Source organism: Geotrypetes seraphini, chromosome 3 (genome assembly GCF_902459505.1).
Source record: "Geotrypetes seraphini chromosome 3, aGeoSer1.1, whole genome shotgun sequence".
Classification (NCBI taxonomy): Eukaryota; Metazoa; Chordata; class Amphibia; order Gymnophiona; family Dermophiidae; genus Geotrypetes; species Geotrypetes seraphini.
In genome coordinates, this window is record NC_047086.1 from 199,118,285 (window position 1) to 199,140,509 (window position 22,225).

The window sequence follows — 22,225 nt, forward strand, 5'->3', positions numbered from 1 at the left end:
AATTCAGCTCAAGTCCTCTAAATTTCCTTCTTTTTTTAAATATCTTTTTCTTGGCTCTGCAGGTTCCTCCTATTTCTCTAGGCTTTTACTTCAATTGAAACCAAGTCTCTGATCTGGCACCACAGACCCTCACAACTACCGTACTTTAAGTATTCTTCCCCTCTACAACCAGCCATTGTAGTAACACTTCTTGATAGTGAGCATTGCTTTCAACACATCCCCAGCTGCAACTATCTAAGCACCAGAGCCTGGATAATGGAATCTAAATCCTGTATTACAACACAGCGGTGTTACTGAGCCTTCAATTTGGGCAACACAAAAAAGAACTCTTGAAATCCCTTCCAGCTTCTTTTTTCTACGTTTCTGGGGTTGCATCCGCAGCCTTAATCTTTACACACCAGACCCAGTATACTGTTTCCAACAGTGGCCAATCCAGGTTGCAAGTGCCTGGCAGAAACCCAAATAATAGCAGCATTCCATGCTACCAATCTGAGGACAAGCAGTGGCATCCTCCATGTGTATCACAATAGCAGACATAGAAACATGGACTTTTCCTCCAGAAACTTCTCCAAACCCTTTTTCAACCTAAATGCTGTTACTACATCTTCTGGCAATGAGTTCCACAATTTAACTATTCATTGAGTGAAAAAAAATTTCCTCTTATTTGTTTTAAATGTATTTCTCTGTAACTTCATTGAGTGTCCCCTAGCCTTTTTTACCCATTCTACACAATTCACAATTTTTTTATTTATCAAATATCAAACACCATTCAGGATTTTGTAGCCCTTAATCATATCTCCCCTCAGCCATCTCTTTTCCAAGATGAAGAACCCTAACCTCTTTAGCGTTTCTTCATATGCGAAGAGTTCCATCCCCTTTATCATTTTTGTCACTCTTCTGTGAACGTTCTCTAATTTCACTATATCTTTCTTGAGATATGGCGACCAGAACTGAAAGTAATATTCAGGATGAGGTCGCACCATGGAGCGATACAGAGGCATTATAGTAATCTTGGTCTTACTTATTATCCCCTTCCTAATGATTCCTAGCATTCTGTTTGCTTTTTGACTGCCACTCCACACTGGGCAGAAGATTTTAGCGTATTGTCTCCAATGACACCTAAATCTTTTTTCTTGGGTGCTGACTCCCAAGGAGGACCCTAGCATTAGGTAACCATGATTTGGATTAGTTTTTCCAATGTGCATCACTTTGCATTTGTCCACATTAAATTTCATCTGCCATTTGGACGGTCAGTCTTCCAGTTTCCTAAGGTCCTCCTGCAATTTTTCACAGTCTGAATGTGTTTAAACAACCTTGAATAATTTTGTGTCATCTTCACTTGTCATTCTGATTTCCAGATAATTTATAAATATGTTAAATTGTACCAGTCCTGGTAGAGAACTCTGTAGTACTCTACTATTTACCCTCCGCCATTGAGAAAAATGGCCATTTAAGCTTACCCTCTTTTTTCTGTCTAATAACCAATTCCTAATCCACAACAGAACATTGCCTCCTATCCCATGACTTTTTAATGTTCTCAGCAGCCTCTCATGAGGTCAGGACCTTCAGGGTATTCAGTGAAGGCCCTGACTGCGGGCTGCTAGCTACTTGCTTCCATCTCCTCCTTCTTACCACTGTGCACTGCTCACTCCTGGCTGCTTCCTGACTATTCAACCAATCAAAATTCGGAGTGCTGCTTCAGGCCCTGCTTCGGTGAACTCAAAGAATCCAGGGGTGTAGCCATGGGTGAGTTTAGGCCCACCCACTTTCATCTGAGTCCCACCCAGAAGCAGTGTACCTATTGGCCGACTACTGGGCAGAGTGGTAAGTGAAAATCTGTGTGGGGGGGGGGGGAGGGGGAGTTCGGGCTCCCTTCCCCCACATGACGAGCACTTTTTCGGCTTTTTCTTTTCTTTTCTCTCCCCTGCCACCGTGATGCACTTTGCTTTCAGTGCTGCTTCATACAGGCTTGCTTGGGGTCTTTCCTCAGCGGCAGAGGGAAGGTGATAGAACAGGCTTGTGTGAACAGGCCAAAAGCAAAGTGTACCGTGGTGGTAGGGGAGAGAAAAGAAAAAGAAGCCGTGGAGGTGTTGGTCATGCAGGGGAATGGAGAATCAATGGATCTTCAAGGGGGGAGGCTGGTAACAGGGGAGAAAATAATCGCTGGAACTGCAAGAAAGGGGGTCTGTTGAGAGGAGACAATTTAATCATGTATGAGATCTATGTCTGTTCACTGCTTCTATATAATGCAAATAGATCACTTACATATTTATTGTGAAAATCCTGAAAACCAGGCTGGGATGTAGACCCCAAGGACTGGATTTGAGGATCCCTGCTATAAAGGGTTTTATTCCTTATAAAATAAGCTCCAATTAGATGCCCCTTTATAGAATTTTCTTCTGTGTTAGCCGGGTGCATAATACGGTAGCATATGTTAGGGTTCCTTTTACGAAGGTGCGCTAGGGCCTTAACGCGCGGAATAGCGTGTGCTAAATTGCCGTGCTTGCTAGCCACTACCGTCTCCTTTTGAGCAGGTGGTAGATTTTCAGCTAGTGCGCGCTAATCCGGTGCGTGTGCTAAAAACGCTAGCGCACCTTTGTGAAAGGAGCCCTTAGAAACTAGCTGGAAATGGCTTATAGTACAACACTCAAATATTTTAGCATGTTATATGGCCTCACATTTATTGCTTTGTAGCAGTGGTTTTTGTTCTGAAAAAACGTTTCCTTGCATAAAATTATATATATAACTCAAATGACACGACATGAAATATCCCACTGGAAATGAAAAAGAAATGTTTTGTGCACAACCCTAAGCAGTGCCACATGTAAAGTGTGAAAGAATGGAAATGTAAAACACTGAACAGAAAATCAAAATGTTAAAAGGATCTGATTTTGCAGCACATCTACTAACTGTGTTATTATGGCGTGTGTGGTTCTCATGATTTTACAACAGGCAACTCTGTAGCTCTCCCAGACATTAGATTAGGACCCCTGCCTTAAAACAAATGAGGCCAGAAGAAAGAGTTCTAAGATATTTGTTTATCAGTTGAACAAATATCTAAGGCTTTGTGCTGATTATGAAACCCAGCATTTAAATGCCAGTTGATGAAGTGTATAATGCTGTTAATAAATGTCTATTCTGCAAGTTATTATAGGTCTATGATTGTAAAGGGGGTGGGAGAGTGAGGAAATTCAGGGTCTGGAACATTTTCCATCTTAAATGGGAAGCATCAGGTTTCCTGAGTCTGGAGCTCCTCCTCTACATTGGAAGTATCTTTGTTTCTCGGTATATATATACACACACACATGAGCCCAGACGTCTACATGGAAATACAACACAGAACCCCCAAGAGGTGAAGACTGCTAGCTCTTCTCCTTCCCCAGTCCCTAGGAATGTGGGAGCTTCGCTCAATTGCCTTCACTCGAGCAGTTTTTGCTGAATTTTTAGCCACACTAATGCTTATTCTGTTTGGGCTAGGATCTGCCCTAAACTGGCCAGCGGCACCTCCGAGCATGCTGCAGATTGCGCTAGCCTTTGGCCTGGCTGTAGGCACCCTGGTTCAGATTGTGGGGCACGTCAGCGGAGCACATCTCAACCCAGCTGTGACCCTAGCATTTCTAATTGGCTCCCATATCTCCTTCCTGAGAGCTGCGTTCTACGTGGCCGCCCAATTGTTGGGAGCCGTGGCAGGGGCTGCCATATTGCATGAGATCACCCCTCCAAATGTCCGAGGAAATTTGGCCATTAATACTGTAAGTATTCTATCAGCATCTTCCATGGTTTTGGCAGCAGAAATAATAGCAGATTGGACCAGGAAACTGCCCAATGCTGTGCCAGTATCAGTGATCACTTTATCAATAATGATAAAACAAGAGCTAAGAAAGCAAATTGTATATAAAAATATTAAGGGGGTCAATGTTCAACTGTTAGCAGTGAGCATTTTGCTCACCACCAACGGTGTTATTCTCAGATTTTCAAAGCTGGGGCATGTGCAGGCTTTGGCTTTCAATATCCCATTATTTTAAACTGGCTTTCACATACAAAGGATCTTCAAAATGTTTCCGCACTTTTATTTTTTGTAAACACTATTTATTAAATATCTCAAAAGCAAATTACATCACTTTTCCACATAATCACCCTGGTTTGCAATACATTTTTCCCAGCGTTCTACTAACTTCTTAATGCCGTCAGAAAAGAATGTTTTGGGTTGAGTGCGAAAATATGAAAGTGTGAAAACTTTTTAAGGAACCCTCGTAGCTGCTTAAGTCATTATTCTGCAATTAAGCAGCCATAGGATACTGTATATAAATAGGACAGAATTTTATGTGGTCCCATTTATGTGGTAGACCTGGCCACTTAAGGGGCTGTTTGTTTGGTTTTTTTTAGTTCAATCATTTTTATTGAAATTTACAATTTCTTTATAATAATAAACATCCAGCAATTGACCAGAAGGCAAACAGTGTGTTACATGTGATGACATATGATGTCAATTACTGTAATTTAAAATAACTCATGTAGGAAACGTCCTACACCAATACTAACCAAAAGAAGAGCTGGCCAGATGTGTAAGATACCGTAATTGCCATTCCATGCTCTCACAATTTAGAGAGCCACTTTTTTGAATTTCATCCACCAGCAACTTGGGGAAGGTATTCCAGTCAGCCAGCCAGCACCCTTTTCCATGAAATAAACATTTCCTAATAGTGTTTGTGAGTGTACGCCCTTGGAGCTTCATATTATGACCCCCCTCTCCCGTTCTAAAATTTTGTTTCATTGAAGTAGATTTCCCTCAAATGTCAGTTATCATATTCTCTTCATTTCTTTCCCCTCTAGGGCAGTGATTCTCAAACCTGTCCTGGCAGACCATCAACCGGTCAGGTTTTGAGGATATCCATGATAAATATTCATAAGACTTGATCTATTTCATGTATATTTATTATGCATATCTTGAAAAGCTAACTGTCTGTTGTTCCCCCTAGGACAGGTTTGAGAGCCACTGCTCTAGGGCACGCATATTGATGTCCTTCAGACTCATTTTATGAATTGCAATCCTGGAAAACCACAGACCAGTTAGGTTTTCAGGATAGCCCTAATGAATATGCATGAAATATGTTTGCATATAGGGGAGGTAGTGCATGTAAATCTCTCTCATGCAGACTGGATGGGCCATTTGGCTTTTATCTGCTGTCATGTTTCTAGGATTGTAGTTTCACACTTCAGAGAGAAGAGTAGCCTAGTGGTTAGTGCACTGGCCTGAGAACCTGGTGAACCCAGGCGATACTCGAGAGGGTCCAGAGAAGAGCAACAAAAATGATAAAAGGCATGGAAAACCTTTCATATGCTGAGAGGCTGGAGAAGCTGGGGTTCTTTACCCTGGAAAAGCGGAGACTTAGAGGGGATATGATAGAAACTTATAAGATCATGAAGGGTATAGAGAAGGTAGAGAGGGACAGATTCTTCAGACTGGCAGGAGCAACAAAAACTAGAGGGCACTCAAAAAAATTGAAGGGAGATAGGTTCAGAACAAATGCTAGGAAGTTCTTCTTCACTCAGAGGGTTGTGGACACCTGGAATGCGCTTCCAGAAGAGGTGGTAGAGCAGAGTACGACTTTGGGTTTCAAAATGGGATTGGACAAGTTCCTGAGGGAAAAGGGGATTGAGGGATACAATTAGAAGGTTACTACCGTATTTTCACGCATATAACGCGCACGTTATACGCGTTTTTACCTACCGCGCATACCCCTCGCGCGTTATATGCGTGAGCGCGGTATACAAAAGTTTTAAAACATAGTTCCCACCCCGCCCGACGCCCGATTCACCCCCCCAGCAGGACCGCTCGCACCCCCACCCCGAACGACCGCTCGCACGCACTCCCACCCGCACCCGCATCCACGATCGGAGCAAGAGGGAGCCCAAGCCCTCTTGCCCGGCCGACTCCCCGACGTCCGATACATCCCCCCCCCCGGCAGGACCACTCGCACCCCCACCCCGAAGGACCGCCGACTTCCCGACAATATCGGGCCAGAAGGGAGCCCAAACCCTCCTGGCCACGGCGACCCCCTAACCCCACCCCGCACTACATTACGGGCAGGAGGGATCCCAGGCCCTCCTGCCCTCGACGCAAACCCCCCTCCCCCCCAACGACCGCCCCCCCCAAGAACCTCCGACCGCCCCCCCAGCCGATCCGTGATCCCCCTGGCGACCCCCACGACCTCCCCACCCCCCTTCCCCGTACCTTTGGTAGTTGGCCGGACAGACGGGAGCCAAACCCGCCTGTCCGGCAGGCAGCCAACGAAGGAATGAGGCCGGATTGGCCCATCCATCCTAAAGCTCCGCCTACTGGTGGGGCCTAAGGCGCGTGGGCCAATCAGAATAGGCCCTGGAGCCTTAGGTCCCACCTGGGGACGCGGCCTGAGGCACATGGGCCCAACCCGACCATGTGCCTCAGGCCGCGCCCCCAGGTGGGACCTAAGGCTCCAGGGCCTATTCTGATTGGCCCACGCGCCTTAGGCCCCACCAGTAGGCGGAGCTTTAGGATGGATGGGCCAATCCGGCCTCATTCCTTCGTTGGCTGCCTGCCGGACAGGCGGGTTTGGCTCCCGTCTGTCCGGCCAACTACCAAAGGTACGGGGAAGGGGGGTGGGGGGGTCGTGGGGGTCGCCAGGGGGATCGCGGGTCGGCTGGGGGGGCGGTCGGAGGTTCTTGGGGGGGGCAGTCGTTGGGGGGGAGGGGGGTTTGCGTCGAGGGCAGGAGGGCCTGGGATCCCTCCTGCCCGTAATGTAGTGCGGGGTGGGGTTAGGGGGTCGCCGTGGCCAGGAGGATTTGGGCTCCCTCCTGGCCCGATATTGTTGGGGAGTCGGCGGTCCTTCGGGGGGAGGGATGTATCGGACGTCGGGGGGGGGGCATTAGGCTTTCAGGATGGGGACAGACCTTCAAGGGGGGACAGTGCACGGAAGTCAGGGGGGGTGAACGGAGAGTCGGGACAGCGCACGGAAAGTCAGGGCGGGCGAAAGGAGCGTCGGGCAGCATGCGCGGTATACCCGTGAGCGCGGTATACCAAAGTTTTTGTACATATCATCGTGATTTCTGCGCGCTATACCCGTGTGCGCGTTTTATACGGGTGCGCGTTATTTGCATGAAAATACGGTATACAGTAATAGATCACTTACAGGTCATTGACCTGAGGGGCCACCGCGTGATGGACCTATGGTCTGACTCGGCAGAGGCAATGCTTATGTGCTTATAATTCCCACTGTAGTTCCTTGTGATTCTTGGCAAGTCACTTAATCCTAGGTTTACCATTTTTCGGGCCGCAAAAATCCGGATACATGGCCCAATCCTGTTCCACTTCCAGCCCCACCCTGTTCTGCCCTGTCCCATTCTGCCCCAGCCCCTCCCTGCCCCCACAAACCTCCTCTCCCCCAACAAACTCCGGCCATGTCTGGAGGGCCTGGAGCATGCATGGATGTGTGTGACATCATCCGTGCATGCTCAGATGCCCTCCAGATGCAGCTGGAACTCATCAAGGCTTTCCAAAACCCGGACATAGTACCGGGTTTTGGAAAGTACGTCTGGGACCCTGGATAGTCCTCTGGTAACCATACTTAACCCTCCAATGCACCAGGTACAAAATAAATACTTATATATAATATATAAACTGCTTAGACCAGGGGTGTCCAACCTGCGGCCTGAGGGCCGCATGTGGCCCAGTGAAGTATTTTGTGCAGCCCCGGTCGAAGACGATACAGTGTTTTCCTCTGTTGCCCAAGGTGTTTACCGTCTTGCTGGCTCCCTCTTCTGTCTTGTTGCAGCGTCTGTGCGGCCCCAGAAATTTTTTTTCCGGCCAATGCGGCCCAGGGAAGCCAAAAGGTTGGACACTCCTGGCTTAGATTGTAACCACAGAAAAGCAGTATATCAAGTCCCATTCCCCTTATAGTGTTTTTGGTACAGAGCTTACACATTTGGTATTCATTCCCATTTCTCGAGGACCGCCAATGTGTCAGGTTTACAGGATAATTCCAGATGAATAGGCATGAGAGAGATTTGCACAGAATGGGAGTACTAGACATGTCAATCTCCCTTATGTAGTAGGGTTACCATATTTTTCATGGGAAAAGAGAAGACACATAGCCCCGCCCCTTCCAGAGGGTTGAGCCAACAACTGAAATCTTAAGTAGCGCCTAAAGTGGACATAAGCACCAGTAGGCGTACTCTATTTGTCAGGGTTTTCTTGGCTAAATATCAGCGCCTAAGTCCAAAACAGGCAACTACATGAAAAGCAAGTTTAAAGTTTATTAGGATTTTATATACTGCCTATCAAGGTTTTCTAAGCGGTTTTACAATCAGGTACTCAAGCATTTTCCCTATCTGTCCCGGTGGGCTCACAATCTATCTAATGTACCTGGGGCTATGGAGGATTAAGTGACTTGCCCAGGGTCACAAGGAGCAGTGCGGGGTTTGAACCCACAACCCCAGGGTGCTGAGGCTGTTGCTTCAACCACTGCGCCACACACTCCTTCAACCACTGTGCCACACACCCATGAATCTCCCCAACCACTCCTACTTTCTAGTATGCTCCTTTGACTAGGCGCCTACCTGAAAGTGGTAGGCACCTACTGATCTAACAGTAATTGCCTACCATCCAATTAATTTTAATTTACGCTAATTGTGAGGTGCTACTTGCTTGCTATTGGCGGATTAAGCTTTTTAAATAATTGAGTTGGACACCAAGATCGGCGAGGTGTGCTGATCTAAGTGCATAAGTTTAGGTATCTTTTTCGTTCTGAATGGCATCTTGCAGCCACATTTGTGAAGTGGCAAGGCACCACTGAGGTGGTTTCTGACGACACAGGCTGTGAATGTGAAACACTGGCTGTCGTCGGTGTGACAGACCTTTCCTAACGCAGATAAGCCTGTTATTTGTTGCTCTTTGAAATTCCAGTTGATTTACTTGTATTGCACAGAGCATCAATTTAATTTTCATATGAGGAGATTTTTTTATGCCTTTGAGGTCAATCCTTCTATACCTGCCACTGTTAAGCTAGAGGTTGGGATCTGAAGCATTTTCCTCCTCATTTTTCATTTTATTGGTTGCTCTTTTTCCTTTAGGCATTTGTTCCAGTGCCCCTGGAACACATATGTACCTGTTTTGTTTTTGATGACAAATAGAAGTATGGTTGGTTACTATTTTTATAGAATCAGGGCCATAATGCCTATTCTGTAACAGTATCTGGATACCTAGATTTAGTTACAGAATGTAAACCTAGGCATGCTTATTTATGTTAGTTCTACGGCAAGCATAAATGGGTGCGGCAAGCAGCACACACAATTATGTTATTCTATAAGTTGAGGACATGGCCGTGTCCCACCCATGCTCTGCCCCTAGCAAATGCACACTATTCCATTATGCACATCCTTGCATGTAACTGCAGGCTCACAGTTAAAGAGTCGCCTTTTGATGTTGTCTGGGTCTTGCCGCATCTGAGTAGGTAGAACTGATGTTTCAGCTATCATGCTATGGCTTTCTTCAGGGTATGCTATGAGGTTTGTTGTTTGTCTTTATATATGGTGGGTCCACTGACCTGACTGAGAACAGGGAGGACCGTTGGTCAGGAATCTGAATTCTGGCGAGAACGTTTACTTCCTTGTTTCCTTTGCCTTGCAGTTGAACAATGGCACAACTTCAGGAAAAGCTGCAACTATGGAGCTGTTTCTCACCCTCCAGCTGATCCTCTGTATTTTTGCTTCAACTGATGATCGTAGAATTGATCATGTGGGTTCCCCATCTATATCCATCGGTCTGTCAGTTGCTCTGGGGCACTTGCTAGGGGTGAGTATGAAGGTAAAATGGAGTGTGTTTTGATAGCCATCGCACTTTCCAGCGTTCCAGTGCTTTTCAACTGTATCTGAGATGTGGCTAGTGGTAATTTAGCTTTCTATATCTTTAAATTGTCTTATCCTGCTTAAATGCTGTGAATTTGTAGTTTTTATGTCTATCTTATGTGTCAGTGTTTGGTTATTATCACGTATTTCTTACCTGTCATCTGCACTGGAAAAATAAATTTTTGAATTTCCATAACAGAAGCTTTATAAAATAAAATAAAAGGCATGTAATGAAAATAAATTGGAGCCCTAATATCTTGCAGGTAAAGTGAATCAGGACAAACAAAGAAACATAGAAATTAGTGGCAGATAAAAGCAGGGCCGCCATCAGAAATTTCTGGGCCCCTTACTGAGCAATCCTATTGGGCCCCCCACGCACCCCTTCCCCCCCCCCCCCCGACGCCCTCCCCCTTCTTCCATGGGCCAAATACACACATACTTTTCTGCTAATGCTCCACCTAAGCCAGTCCCTTAAAATCTTCTCACGTTCATTGGGTGATTTGGCATAGAGGAGATATTCATAAAAAGAACGTCCGTCAAGATCTTTACTCATAGACTGTGCCATTTGCTTTAAATCATCTTCCATCATTAATCCAAATTGCACAATTCTTTCTCTGTCTTTGTCCTGAATGACATCTGGCCACATTGCTGGATCCTTCCAGTCAACAAATTTATGAGCAGGCGCGGAGAACGCATTTTTAAACAAATGTAGTTTATCCTTATACTCCTTATGTAATTTTAATCATCTATTGATATGTTTGTATGTTTATTGTTCAAATGGTTTTATTTATTTCCCCAAATTTATTTTTGTTATATGCATTGAAAATATTTGATATTGCATTTAAATCAAAATCTCAATAAACTTGAAACTTGAAACGAGTGACCGTGAGATTGTGGGAGGGTTAAATACTCAAAACTTAGAAGAATAACAATTTACTTAAAGTTTTTGCTACGCCAGCTTTCTGGTATCTTTACATACAGTGGCGTACGTAGCATATGTAACACCCGGGGCCCATCATTTTTTGGCACCCCCCCCCCCCATCTGTAAGAAAAACATGATTTTTAGTAACAAACCACACGTCACACATGAGTACCTAGGAAAAGGCAGCATCTTACATATTGCAGTGAGCAGTACATCAATACACCCATTGTAAAACTAAACAAGCCAGACCAGCACAGATCAATCCTACACCGTCAATCCTAACAGTAAACCATGTCTTTCGAACACACAGAACACAGAAAACACCTTCGCCTAGTATGGAATATGTCATCACAAACTAACCCCTCACTCTTACAAAACTGTAGTGTGGATTTTAGCCACAGTGGTAACAGCCCTGACGCTCATAGAATTCTGAGCATCAGAGCTGCTACCACCACGGCTGGCGCTAAAAAACAGTCCACAGTTTTGTAAAAGGGGGGATAAAATAGAAATACACAGTTTCAACGCTCTAGCTCAGAGGTGCCCAAACTTTTTGAGCTTGTGAGCTACTTTAAAATGACCAAGTCAAAATGATCTACCAACAATAAAATTAAAAAACATAAAGCACACTATACGCTGAGAAAATGTTAATTATCATTCCTTTTCTGGTTTTTTTTCAAAGAGGTCAAGGCAGATGTCTCTATGTATTGTCACCTCAGTAACAACCATACAAAAATAGACAAATATACCCTCCATCCTTTTTATTAAATCACAATAGCAGTTTTTAGCGCAGGGATCTGCGCTGAATGCCCAGCGCTGCTCTTGACGCTCATAGGCTCCCTGCGCTAAAAACCACTATTGCGGTTTAGTAAAAGGGGACCATATTGTAAAATATAGACAGCAGATATAAATTCAGAACTGTGCATAGTAAGTGAAGGGAAGTTTTCATCTCTGGGAATTTACCCAGTTAACTATTAAGTTATTTGGGCAAATTCCTTTGAAAACTGTGGTAATACTGCCTCCACTTTGCTAAATTTAAAATAAAATTATTTTTCCTTCTTTGGTGATTTCATGAGTCTCTGGTTGCACTTTCTTCTTCTGACTGTGCATCCAATCTTTCTTCCCTTCTTTCAGCCAGTATGCTTCCTCTTCTCCACACCTCATTCCCTCCCCCAACTTTTTCTTCCTCTCTTCATGCCCCCTTTCTTTTTTTCTGTTTCTCTTCTTTCCTTCTGTTTCCCTGCCTTCCTTCTGTTTCCCTGCCTGTCCCCTTTCTTTCTTTCTCCCTGCCGTTCCCCAAGCCACTGCCACTGCTGCTGCCATCGGGGAACAGGACCCACCAATGGATAACAGGCCCCAAAGCCAACGCCGACACATGCTCTCCCTACTTCGGGCAGACCAGCATTCCTCTCCCCGACGTCAAATCTGCCGTCGGAGAGGAAGTTCCGCCCAGCCAGGCAGCAATTGGCTGGCCCGAACTTCCTCTCCGACTGCAGAATTGGCGTTGGGGAGAGGAAGACTGATCATAGAAACATAGAAACATAGAAAGATGACGGCAGATAAGGGCTACAGCCCATCAAGTCTGCCCACACCATTTGCCCACCCTCTTAAGTCTACTGACCCCCTAAAGTATAATTGTAATTATACTGTCACTCTACTGACCTGCTCATTCAAGTCCATACCCTAGTGACCCTATCCCTTGGCATGACCCTCGTAGGGATCCCACATAGGTATCCCATTTGTTCTTGAAGTCTGGGATGCTGCGTGCCTCGACCACCTGCACTGGAAGCTTGTTCCAATGCTCAATTACTCTCTCCGTAAAGAAGTACTTCCTGGCGTCTCCACGAAACTTCCCTCCCCTGAGTTTGAGCGGATGTCCTCTTGTGGTCGAGGGTCCCTTGAGAAGAAAGACATCATCTTCCACCTCGACCTGTCCTGTGATGTATTTAAATGTCTCAATCATGTCTCCCCTCTCCGTACGCTCTTCGAGAGTGTAGAGCTGCAATTTGCCCGATAGATTAGATCTCCAAGACAAAGTGAGTCCTGGGTGATCGACTCACTTTGCCTTGGCGAGCTACTGGCGCCCCTGCCTTAGAACACTGCCTAGGACCCTGGGGAGCCCGGGCCCCCTGTCAGCTCCAGGCCCCTGAATGCAGGACTGGTAGTACTGCCCTGATGGCGGCCCTGGATAAAAGCCATATGGCCTAGTCAGTCTTCCCATCCATACCATCTACTATTTCTTCCTCTCCTTAAGAAATCCCATGTGCTTGTCCCTCTCTTTCTTGAACTCAAGATAAAAATCTTTATATCTGCCATCTCCATTGGGAGGTTGTTCCTGCATCCACCACATATTCAGTTAAAAAAAAAAAAAGTATTTCCTTTGGCTACTCCTGAGCAGTGGCATAGTAAGAGGGGGAGGGGGAGGGGGAGAGGGTGGTCCACCCTGGGCGCCGTCTTGATAAGGGCGCGGCACCCTCCTCCTCTCCGCCCCCCCTGCTCCTCTCTTTGCAGTGCACACGCCTCTTGCCTTCCCCACACCTTTTTTTACTTCCCTGGGATAAGGTTGCTGCCTGAATTGGCATTGGTGCTCTCTCTGATGTCACTTCCGGGACCTGCGCCTGGGACGTGATGTTAAAGGGCGAGCCGATGCTAACGGGGGCATTCTGCTCACGTTGGAGAAATTAAAAAGGGGAAAGGGAAGGGGAGCATGCATGGTGGGGGGGGCGGGAAAGAGGGGGGAGGGGCACCACTCCCCCGAGCGCCGCTCACCCTTACTATGCTACTGCTCTTGAGTCTATCCCCTTTAACTTTTAGGCCCTCTGAGATTCCTTTCATTTGAAAGAGACTCACCTCTTCTGCAAAAGTTTATTCCATGGATATATTTAAATGTCTCTATCATATCTCTTACACAGTTAATGGTGCTTAGCTGGCTAATCAGGGAAATTTAGTCACTTTTACCCGGGCAGTGCCACTGAATATCCCCTCTGACCAGTCAAAGAGAAACTGGCTATTTTGTGGCAGTCCGGGGGATGGAATTGGCACTTATCTGCATAAGTATCAGTCTTATCTTCGTGGTTTCAAGTTTCAAGTTTTATTGATTTTGATATACCAACTATCAAATTAATATCTAGCTGGTTTACAATAAGATTACAGGATAGAAAAATTATTTAAAAAAAAAATAAAAAAATAAAAAATAAAAGTATATATATAATTAATTTAGCAGTATTGTGTGAACATAAATAACATTACAAGACAAACTGGAAAGTGAGGGTACTAGGGAGGGAAGGTTAAAAGTTACATATTGGAGATAGAAAAGGGTGACAGTGGGGTTTGGATAAAACATAGAGGGGGGGTCATAATTTCAGAGCTATTTATTGTTTACAAAAGAGGGGGTAAGTGAGACTCTAAATGATATCAAATGCATCGCGGAAGAGAAAGGTTTTAAGTCCTGTCTTAAATTTGTCTATTCGTGGCTCGTTGCGGAGATATAGTGGTATGGAGTTCCAGAGGGTTGGGGCAGTTACTGCAAAATTTACTTTTCGTGTATTGTAAAATTCTGCTTCAATTTATCCAGTTAATGGCTAAATATCAGCACTTAACCAGATAAGTCCTGGCCATCTGCACATACCTCAGTGTTTACAAAGGTACCTGGACATGGCCTGGCATTCACTAAGCAGGCAACAACAAATAAAAGATCCAACCTTTCACTTTCAATAAAAATATGTTTAATTAAAAAAAAAAAAAAAAATCGAAACGAGAAACTAAAAACAGAAATTGCGGTGATGATATACAGGATGCCAAGACTTTATTTAGACAATCATAAAAAACATAAAACAGTTTGTTTCCAAAAGGACTGATAAGGCCGGACACAACATGGTCCGTGTTTCAAAGAAACACTCCTTCCTCAGGGGTCCTAACATATATCAGAACAAAGTAACCTGATGGATAACAACTGTATAAAATCTGGAAACAGCGGTGAATAACCGTAAATGCTCTTGTGCGATGCAGGACCAAAAGGTTAAAGCACTATGCAGGCACATTTCTGCCAGCAGACCAAAAAAAATCACTGATCACCACTGATTGAATATTGCTCCCCTAGTTATTAATGGTTAACAGTAAAATAACAAATCTTAATGGTAGCCAACATAGATAGCTTTCCCCCTAAGTGTCCTGAGCAAATCATCCAGGGTCACATACAGACAGAGCAGGAAACAGAAAGGAGTCTTTAAACAGTCCTGTGATTTAGGGCAGGATTCATTAAAGTCGGAGATCATTGCTAAACCTGTTTTCACAGGTTCAGCGACGATCTCTGCTAACCGACTCGATTCACAAAATGGCTCACCGTGTGTTTTACCCCTCGATCACCCATTGCATTGTTCCGGCCATGCAAATTAGTAAAACCCCTTGCAAAATAGCCAAGCAACTGATTGACTTACATTGCTTAGCTATTTAGCATCAGGTTGTACCAATTCTAAAACCTGATTGCTGTAGACCTGTTGGTAACTATGTTACCGACAGGTCTGCTTGTTTGTTTGTTTTTTCATTGGCACAGATATTTTGCGTGTACACACGCAAAATATCTGCCCCATAAAAAAAAGGAAAAAAATCCCCCACCAGTGCCCTCCACCAATGACCCCCAATAATCACATGCCCCCACGACAAATGCAGTAACCCACCCTAAAATAAATGACAGGAGGGATATCCACTCCCTCCTTCCAGGAAAGACCTACCCCCTACCCTCCTCCCCTGAAGAAAAAGGCAGGAGGGATGCCCACTCCCTCCTGCCACTGAAGGCCCCCTCCCCCTCCAGGCCCCCATGCTCCATACCTTAAAGTTGGGTGCAGGAGGTACTCAAAACACCTCCTGCTCCTCCTTTCTTTGTGACGACACTGGGCTTTAGGCCCTGATTGGATCAGATGCCTCGGGCTCCTCCCTTGGGAGGGGCCTGAGGAATCTGAACCAATCAGGGATTCCTTAGGAAGCAGCCTTAGGAAGTCGCTGATTAAGGCCTGATTGGCCAATCAGGGTCTTCTTTAGGCTCCTTCTTAAGGAAGTCCCTGATTGCCTCAGATGCCTCAGGCGCCTCCCAAGAGAGGAGCCCGATGCATCTGAGCCAATCAGGGCCTTAGGCCCCTCCCTGTGCATCACATGAAGAGGAGCAGGAAATGTTTTCAGTACCTCCTGCTCCCAACTTTAAGGTACGGGGCACAGGGGCCTGGAAGGGGAGGGGGTCTCCAGTGGCAGAAAGGAGTGGACATCCCTCCTGCCTGTTTCTTCAGGGGGTGAGGATGAGGTCTTTTCAGAAAGGAGGGAATAGGCATCTCCTGCTATTTTTTTTTGGGTGGCGGGATAGGGGAGAGGTCTTTCCTGGCAGTAGGGAAAGAGTATCCTTCCTGCCATCTTTTTGTGGTTCGGGGGGACCGTGGCTCAGGGGTGCTAGCGCGGGGAGGGGGGGGGTTTAATGGAACTGATGGTGCATGTTTAAGTCATGCAGAATATCTGTTCCATTAAAAAGAAAAGCAGAAGTCCTGACAGCAGTGACAGGAGGCTGCTTCTCCTGTTACTACTGTTAGGGCTTTGCACATCATTTGCATGCAAACGACAGTGATTCAATCGCTGTTGGAAAATCAGTCTGAGAATCGGCCAACAGCTATTGAGTTGCTGTCTTTAATGAATCTAGGCCTAAAGCACCTTTTGGCTTCCCTGGGCCGCATTGGCCGAAAAAAAATGTTTCTGGGGCTGCACAAACGTGCAAATGCTGCAGCAAGACAGAGGAGGGAGCCAGCAAGATGGTAAACACCTGGGGGCAGCAGAGGAAAACACTGCATTGCCCTTGACTGGGGCTGCACAAAATACTTCACGGGGCCGCAGGTTGGACACCCCTGCGACTAATCACGTCAGTAATAATTGCATTAGAATTTGTAGCCACGCAGAAGCACTGTAGCTGAAAATTCAGCCTGACTGTTGTATGCCCAACTAGAATGGCATGGATGCTTTTTTGTTTTGTTTGCCTTTGCTGTTTTGCAGTGGTGTAGCGAGGGTGAGAAGCTCCTGGGGCTGTGGTGCCCCCTCACCCTCATTCCCCGCCCCCACGCCACATTTGTGTGCTCCCTTACCCCTCCCCCCCCCCGCACCATGTTAAATCTTTGCCAGTGTGAGTAGCTTCTCCGGCCTGCTGCTTGCGCTGGCATTGGCCTTCCCTCTGATGTCACTTCCTGGCCTTGCGACCTGGAAGTGATTCAGAGGGGAGCCAGGCCATCACGAGCAGAAGACCTGAGAAGTTGCTCATGCTGGCAAAGATTTAAAGAGGTATGGGGGTGAGTGAGCGTAGCATAGTGAGGGAGGGACGGAGAGGTACTTGTGCCCTCACCAAGATGGCGCCTGGGCCAGTCCACCCTCTCCCCAACCACCCTTACTACATCACTGCTCTCAGGGTCTGATTCAAATGGATTTTTCTTCTAATATGGATCTGAGGGTAAAATGGTTATCAAATCTGAACCTCTCTTTCTGGGTTAGGGATACTTTCAGGAAATGGAAAATTGTTGTTTAGAAGCCGATGCTCTGAAGTTACTGTGCATTTAACAATGGCACTAAACCATTGTTAAATGCACAGATTTTACTGCCTGATTATTAAAATGGCTCACTGTGGTTTTTTCCGTACTTTCTAGCAGTCTCCAATTGTACTATGCAAATGTATTACAATGAGATCATTAATATTAAAACTGTAGCATAATGAGGTCATTAATATTAAAATGACCTTTCCGGGTGATTCTCAAAAAGGAACACCCTTCCATTTATGAGGAATTGGGGCCAATATTTACTGGCAGGGTCTAAGCTGGCATAGCCTTACTTTCCTGTCAGTGCCTGAGTGCTGATTGGCTCAGGCACCGTCAGGAAAATAAAGCAGTTCAGACCCACAACTACAAATTACCCCTATTCCTCCTAAATGGAGTCCCCAAAAAGCCTGGTGGTCTAGTACTCCCTCCACCCCCCACCGGTATTGCCACCCCCTCGCTGATGCACCCACACCCCATGCGGAAGATCGTCAGGAGGGATGCCCACTCCCTCCTGCACAGGAATTTTATAATGGGTGCAGCTGTTGTGTGTGCATAGCACATACACAAAAGCTGTACCTATAATACAAAATCCCCTCCGACAGCAAGCTTTCCCCCGTCAACTCTCCACCTGGTGTCCTCCTCTCCAGTCCCCCCTCATACCTTTTTCCGAAGATCAGTAGGAGGGATGCTCACTCCTTCCCACCTCCAGGCCCACCTCTTCAGTATGATGGGCCTTCCCCTTCCCGGTTCATCCTAGGATACACTGGGGAGGGGCCTAAGGCCCTGATTGGCCCATTGGCCTAAGGCCCTTCCCCTAGGAGGGACCTGAGGCACTTGGGCAAATCAGGCCTTAGGGCCCCTCTCCAGTGCATCCCAGGATGCACCAGGAAGGGGAAGACCCACTGTTTTGAAGAGGCAGGCCTACCGGCGGGAGAGAGTGAGCATCCTTCCTTCCGGTCTTTGAGAAAAGGTACAAGGGGGGTTCGGAGGAGGATGGCCCGTTATTACACCACCAGGCTTATGTGGTGGGGGCTGGTGGGAGGAAGCTTGCTGTTGGGAGGGGAGTTTATAGGCACAGTTCTTGTATGTGTGCTGTAAACACACAACAGCTACGCCCATTAAACAAAAGCAGCCCCTGCTCTCTCTGCTTGCCGGTTCAGGCAGGGAAATCAAGGGCTGCATTTCTTTTTCTTTTGACAGGTAGGCAGGCAGGAGGAGGGGCTGTGCTAGCAATTTTTTTTCTGAGCACAGCTCCTCCTACCCTTTACCAGCGATAATTTGAGAATCGCCAGTATAATAAAAATCACTCCCACCACAATATTTTTTTACCGTGGTGTCGGAGCATAGAGAATGTGGCCCTCAGTGGTTTGTGACAAGGAGAGAACAAGTAAATCTTAAGTTAGGGAAAGAGCAGGCTAGGAAAAAGTGAAAGGGATTAGCTACTGCACATGTTGGAGCAGAGAGAACATAAGAATTGTGTGGGGGAGGAGGGGGGTGGAGAATTGTCTCAATTAACTGAAATCTTCTTATTTTTTTTCTAGATATACTACACAGGCTGCTCTATGAACCCTGCCCGATCCTTTGCTCCAGCAGTGATAACAGGGAACCTAGATGATCAATGGGTAGGTCTTTAACATCAAGCCTCAGGCAATTCACTATTGGAAGAAGAACTGTAATGAGAAGAAGAGACACAGAAAAATAAATCACAGTGATAGTTCTTCATTACGGTTGGTAGTTTCAGGCCAGCTCTAGTTTTGCTTCACTCCTACCCCCTAGAAATTCAGAACCATGAGTAGAAATGCATAAATCTTTCATAAAGAGGATTGTGAGTGATTTCATAAACCTGGGAAAAATTCAGAAGGCTCATGAGAGTGCTTTGCTAAGACTTTTCATCTCCTGTCCAAAGTGGCAGTTGTTGCCTTTTCTCTCCCTGCTCTACCACATAGATTCCATCTTCTCTAAGATTACCAGAGTTGTTCATGCGAAAAAGAGGACATGTAGCCCTGCCCTGTTCCACCTCCAGCCCCACCGTTCTGCAACAGCCCCGCCTCCACACAAACTTCATCTCTTCTTCCCTGAGTCCAGGCCACATCTGGAGGGCCTCGGAGCATGTGCAGATGTGATACAACTTCTGGGTTTTGGAAATCTATCTGGGCACCCGGACAGTTCTCTAAAAAGAGGACATGTCTGGGTTTTCCCAGACATATGGTAACCCTAATCTTCTCCTAATGCTGCCAAGACCAACCTTGTCACCCTACTCCTATTTCATGCCAATGAGCCCAACCTCTGCTCCTTCAGCAGATTCCTCCCTTTCCGTCCATTAAGTCAATCTTCTTTCTATCCTTTCTTTTCTTATTCCTCTTCCCTTCTTTGCACATGTGTCACCAATATCTTCCTCTATTCAAGACCTGTCACATCTTCCTGCTCAATTCTTCTGACTCTGCTGACCTCTGCCTCCTCTTTCTAACTCCCTGATGCCTGCCAAGAAAGTCCTACACCGGTTCCACTGAATTGCCATCATCATGCCCCTCCCATACTTCCCATTTTCTGCAGACACCTCTTACCCATCATCCTACCACACTGATATAACTGAATACCATCCTTCTCTCCCACATCCTAAGGCCATTTGTAGACAAGCTAGGGCCTGGGACAGAAATTTGGGAGTACAAAAGCCTGCTTTGCCTTCTTTAGCTTCAGGCAGGCTCAGGACACAGAATGGCATGGAAACCCTGCTTGTATTGCTGTCCAGCCACAGCCCTCCAGAATCCTCTCCTCCACTGCCGATAGGTCCACTCCTCACTCCCAACCCCACGCAATGCCATTGAGTGCTTCCCTTAGCCTTCCTGTCTGTCTTGCTACTTTCGCCATCCTCCTCTCACCCTCTACCCATCGCCTTCTTCTCACCTAGAGGGATAAGTCAGAGCAACAGCTGTATGCAGGGGGAGTTGCTCTAATATTGCAGTGACTGTATTATGAAGGATAGTGACAAGAGAAGACAGTGGCTAGAGAGAACAGAGGAGCAAAGGAAGCAGTGGCATCAGTGGATAGGAGGCAGGGGAGAGATCTGTATCCGATTTTCCCCAGTTCTGCTAGTATATTTCTAAATAAAGGTGATTATGTTTTCAATAGTTGAGGAAAAAAGATGAGAGTCCAATATTCAGTCCACAGTGGTCAGCAGTTTTTAAGCCACAGACAGCCGTGGGCTGAATTAAGCCTAGATATTCAATGCTGGGCCATGTCCGCTTTAACTGAGTCAAAGAGATATATATTTCCATGGCAGGGTAGTGTTTAACCAAAGATCTGCAATGTTTTTTGTTTCCTTCTCCATAGGTGTTCTGGGTGGGACCTCTGAGTGGTGCTCTCCTGGGATCTCTGATTTATAACTACATCTTGATCCCCAACACAAAGACTTTTTCCGAGAGACTAGCCATCCTGAGGGGAACATTTGAACAAGAGGAAGAGTGGGATGAAAGAGATGCTCGCAGAAGACAATCCATGGAGCTTCATTCTCCCCCAACCCTGTCCAGAATAACAGTAAAAGCCTGAAGCACCTTTCCTAGTCCAAATGGTGAACTCTTTAAATGATATGCATCAGAATTATCTGTGGTACTTTGTGGATAGTGCGTCATTTAGACTGTTCTGTAGGAATCCAGAAATACTGATATTATCAGTGGCTGAGCCCATTAAACCTGCCTCAGTCTTGTACTTTTCACATTTTTCCTTGTTTGACATAGATTTTATACCTTTGATCTATGCCAAGCCACATTTTCTGGATTCCTACTGCTCCTTAGGGTTTCTGGCTTAGTTGGAACCAGGGCTGGGTTCTGGCACCCTTAGCCTCCATTTACAACTCTCCGGGATCTTTCCCTGTATTTGTAGTCCTCAGGCAGGATTAATGCAGCAGGGCACCTTCTAGAATCCTGCAGTCATGAGCTTGAAAAAATCACTCAAGAGGTGATGAATACTGCTTCTTTAGCATCCATTATCCCCTTCTGACTTAGTGGAAGACCTGAGCAGAGAATTAAACCCCAACCCTGCAGAAAGAAGGCGTGGCTCACTAGTAGAGCTGCTGCCTCTGCACCCAGCAGTTGTGAGATCAAATCCCAGTGCTGCTTCTAATGACCCTAAGCAGGTCACTTAATCCCCCAGTGCCCACCACTTTGAATGTCAGTTTTGAATGCCAAAGCCACAATAAGGCAGTATACAAGTCCCCATTCGCATATGGAAGTGGGCAGCAGCACCATCACTAAGTTGGTTATATCTACACTGTTTAAATGAGAAATTATTAGAGGCATTCCTCTTAGACTTTAAGAATGTGTTCTATCCAGTGTTTAACATTGAAATAGCTTTTGAATCAGGTTGTTAAATTTACAGCACAGATAGCTAACCAGTTGCAAGCATGCTGTGGAAACCTAAAACCAATCTATTGGCATCTTTGTACAAGAAGCAGTGGTAAACAACTGTAGATTTTGAATGGTCCATCCTGTATTCTGTGGTTGCTGGTTGGGCTGCTGATAGCTTTCCTTGATATTTTTGTCAGCATTTATGCTTTACCTGTATGAAAATGCACAGTGCTGATAGATAGGAAACACCCAGGACTAAGAGACCCAGAGAGTGAGAGAGTGTGGCGCAGTGGTTAAAGCTACAGCCTGAGCACCCTGAGGTTGTGGGTTCAAACCCACACGGCTCCTTGTGACCCTGGCCAAGTCACTTAATTGCCCCAAGGACATTAGATAGATTGTGAGCCCACCGGGACAGACAGGGGAAAGTGCTTGAGTACCTGAATACATTCACGTAAACCAGGGGTGTCCAACCTTTTGGCTTCCCTGGGCCGCATTGGCCGAAAAAAATGTTTCTGGGGCCGCGC

At 46.1% G+C, this 22,225-nt stretch overlaps 1 protein-coding gene across 1 annotated transcript; it reads left to right on the plus strand.

Moving 5' to 3' along the window:
- The first annotated feature begins 3,298 nt into the window (after positions 1–3,298).
- Positions 3,299–22,100, plus strand: LOC117357037 (aquaporin-2-like). The gene is made up of 4 exons (XM_033937164.1): positions 3,299–3,752; positions 9,665–9,829; positions 18,900–18,980; positions 20,689–22,100. Exons 1-4 carry the CDS (start codon positions 3,393–3,395, stop codon positions 20,902–20,904), a joined length of 822 nt encoding a protein of 273 aa, XP_033793055.1. The 5' UTR covers positions 3,299–3,392; the 3' UTR covers positions 20,905–22,100.
- The last annotated feature ends 125 nt before the right edge of the window (positions 22,101–22,225 follow it).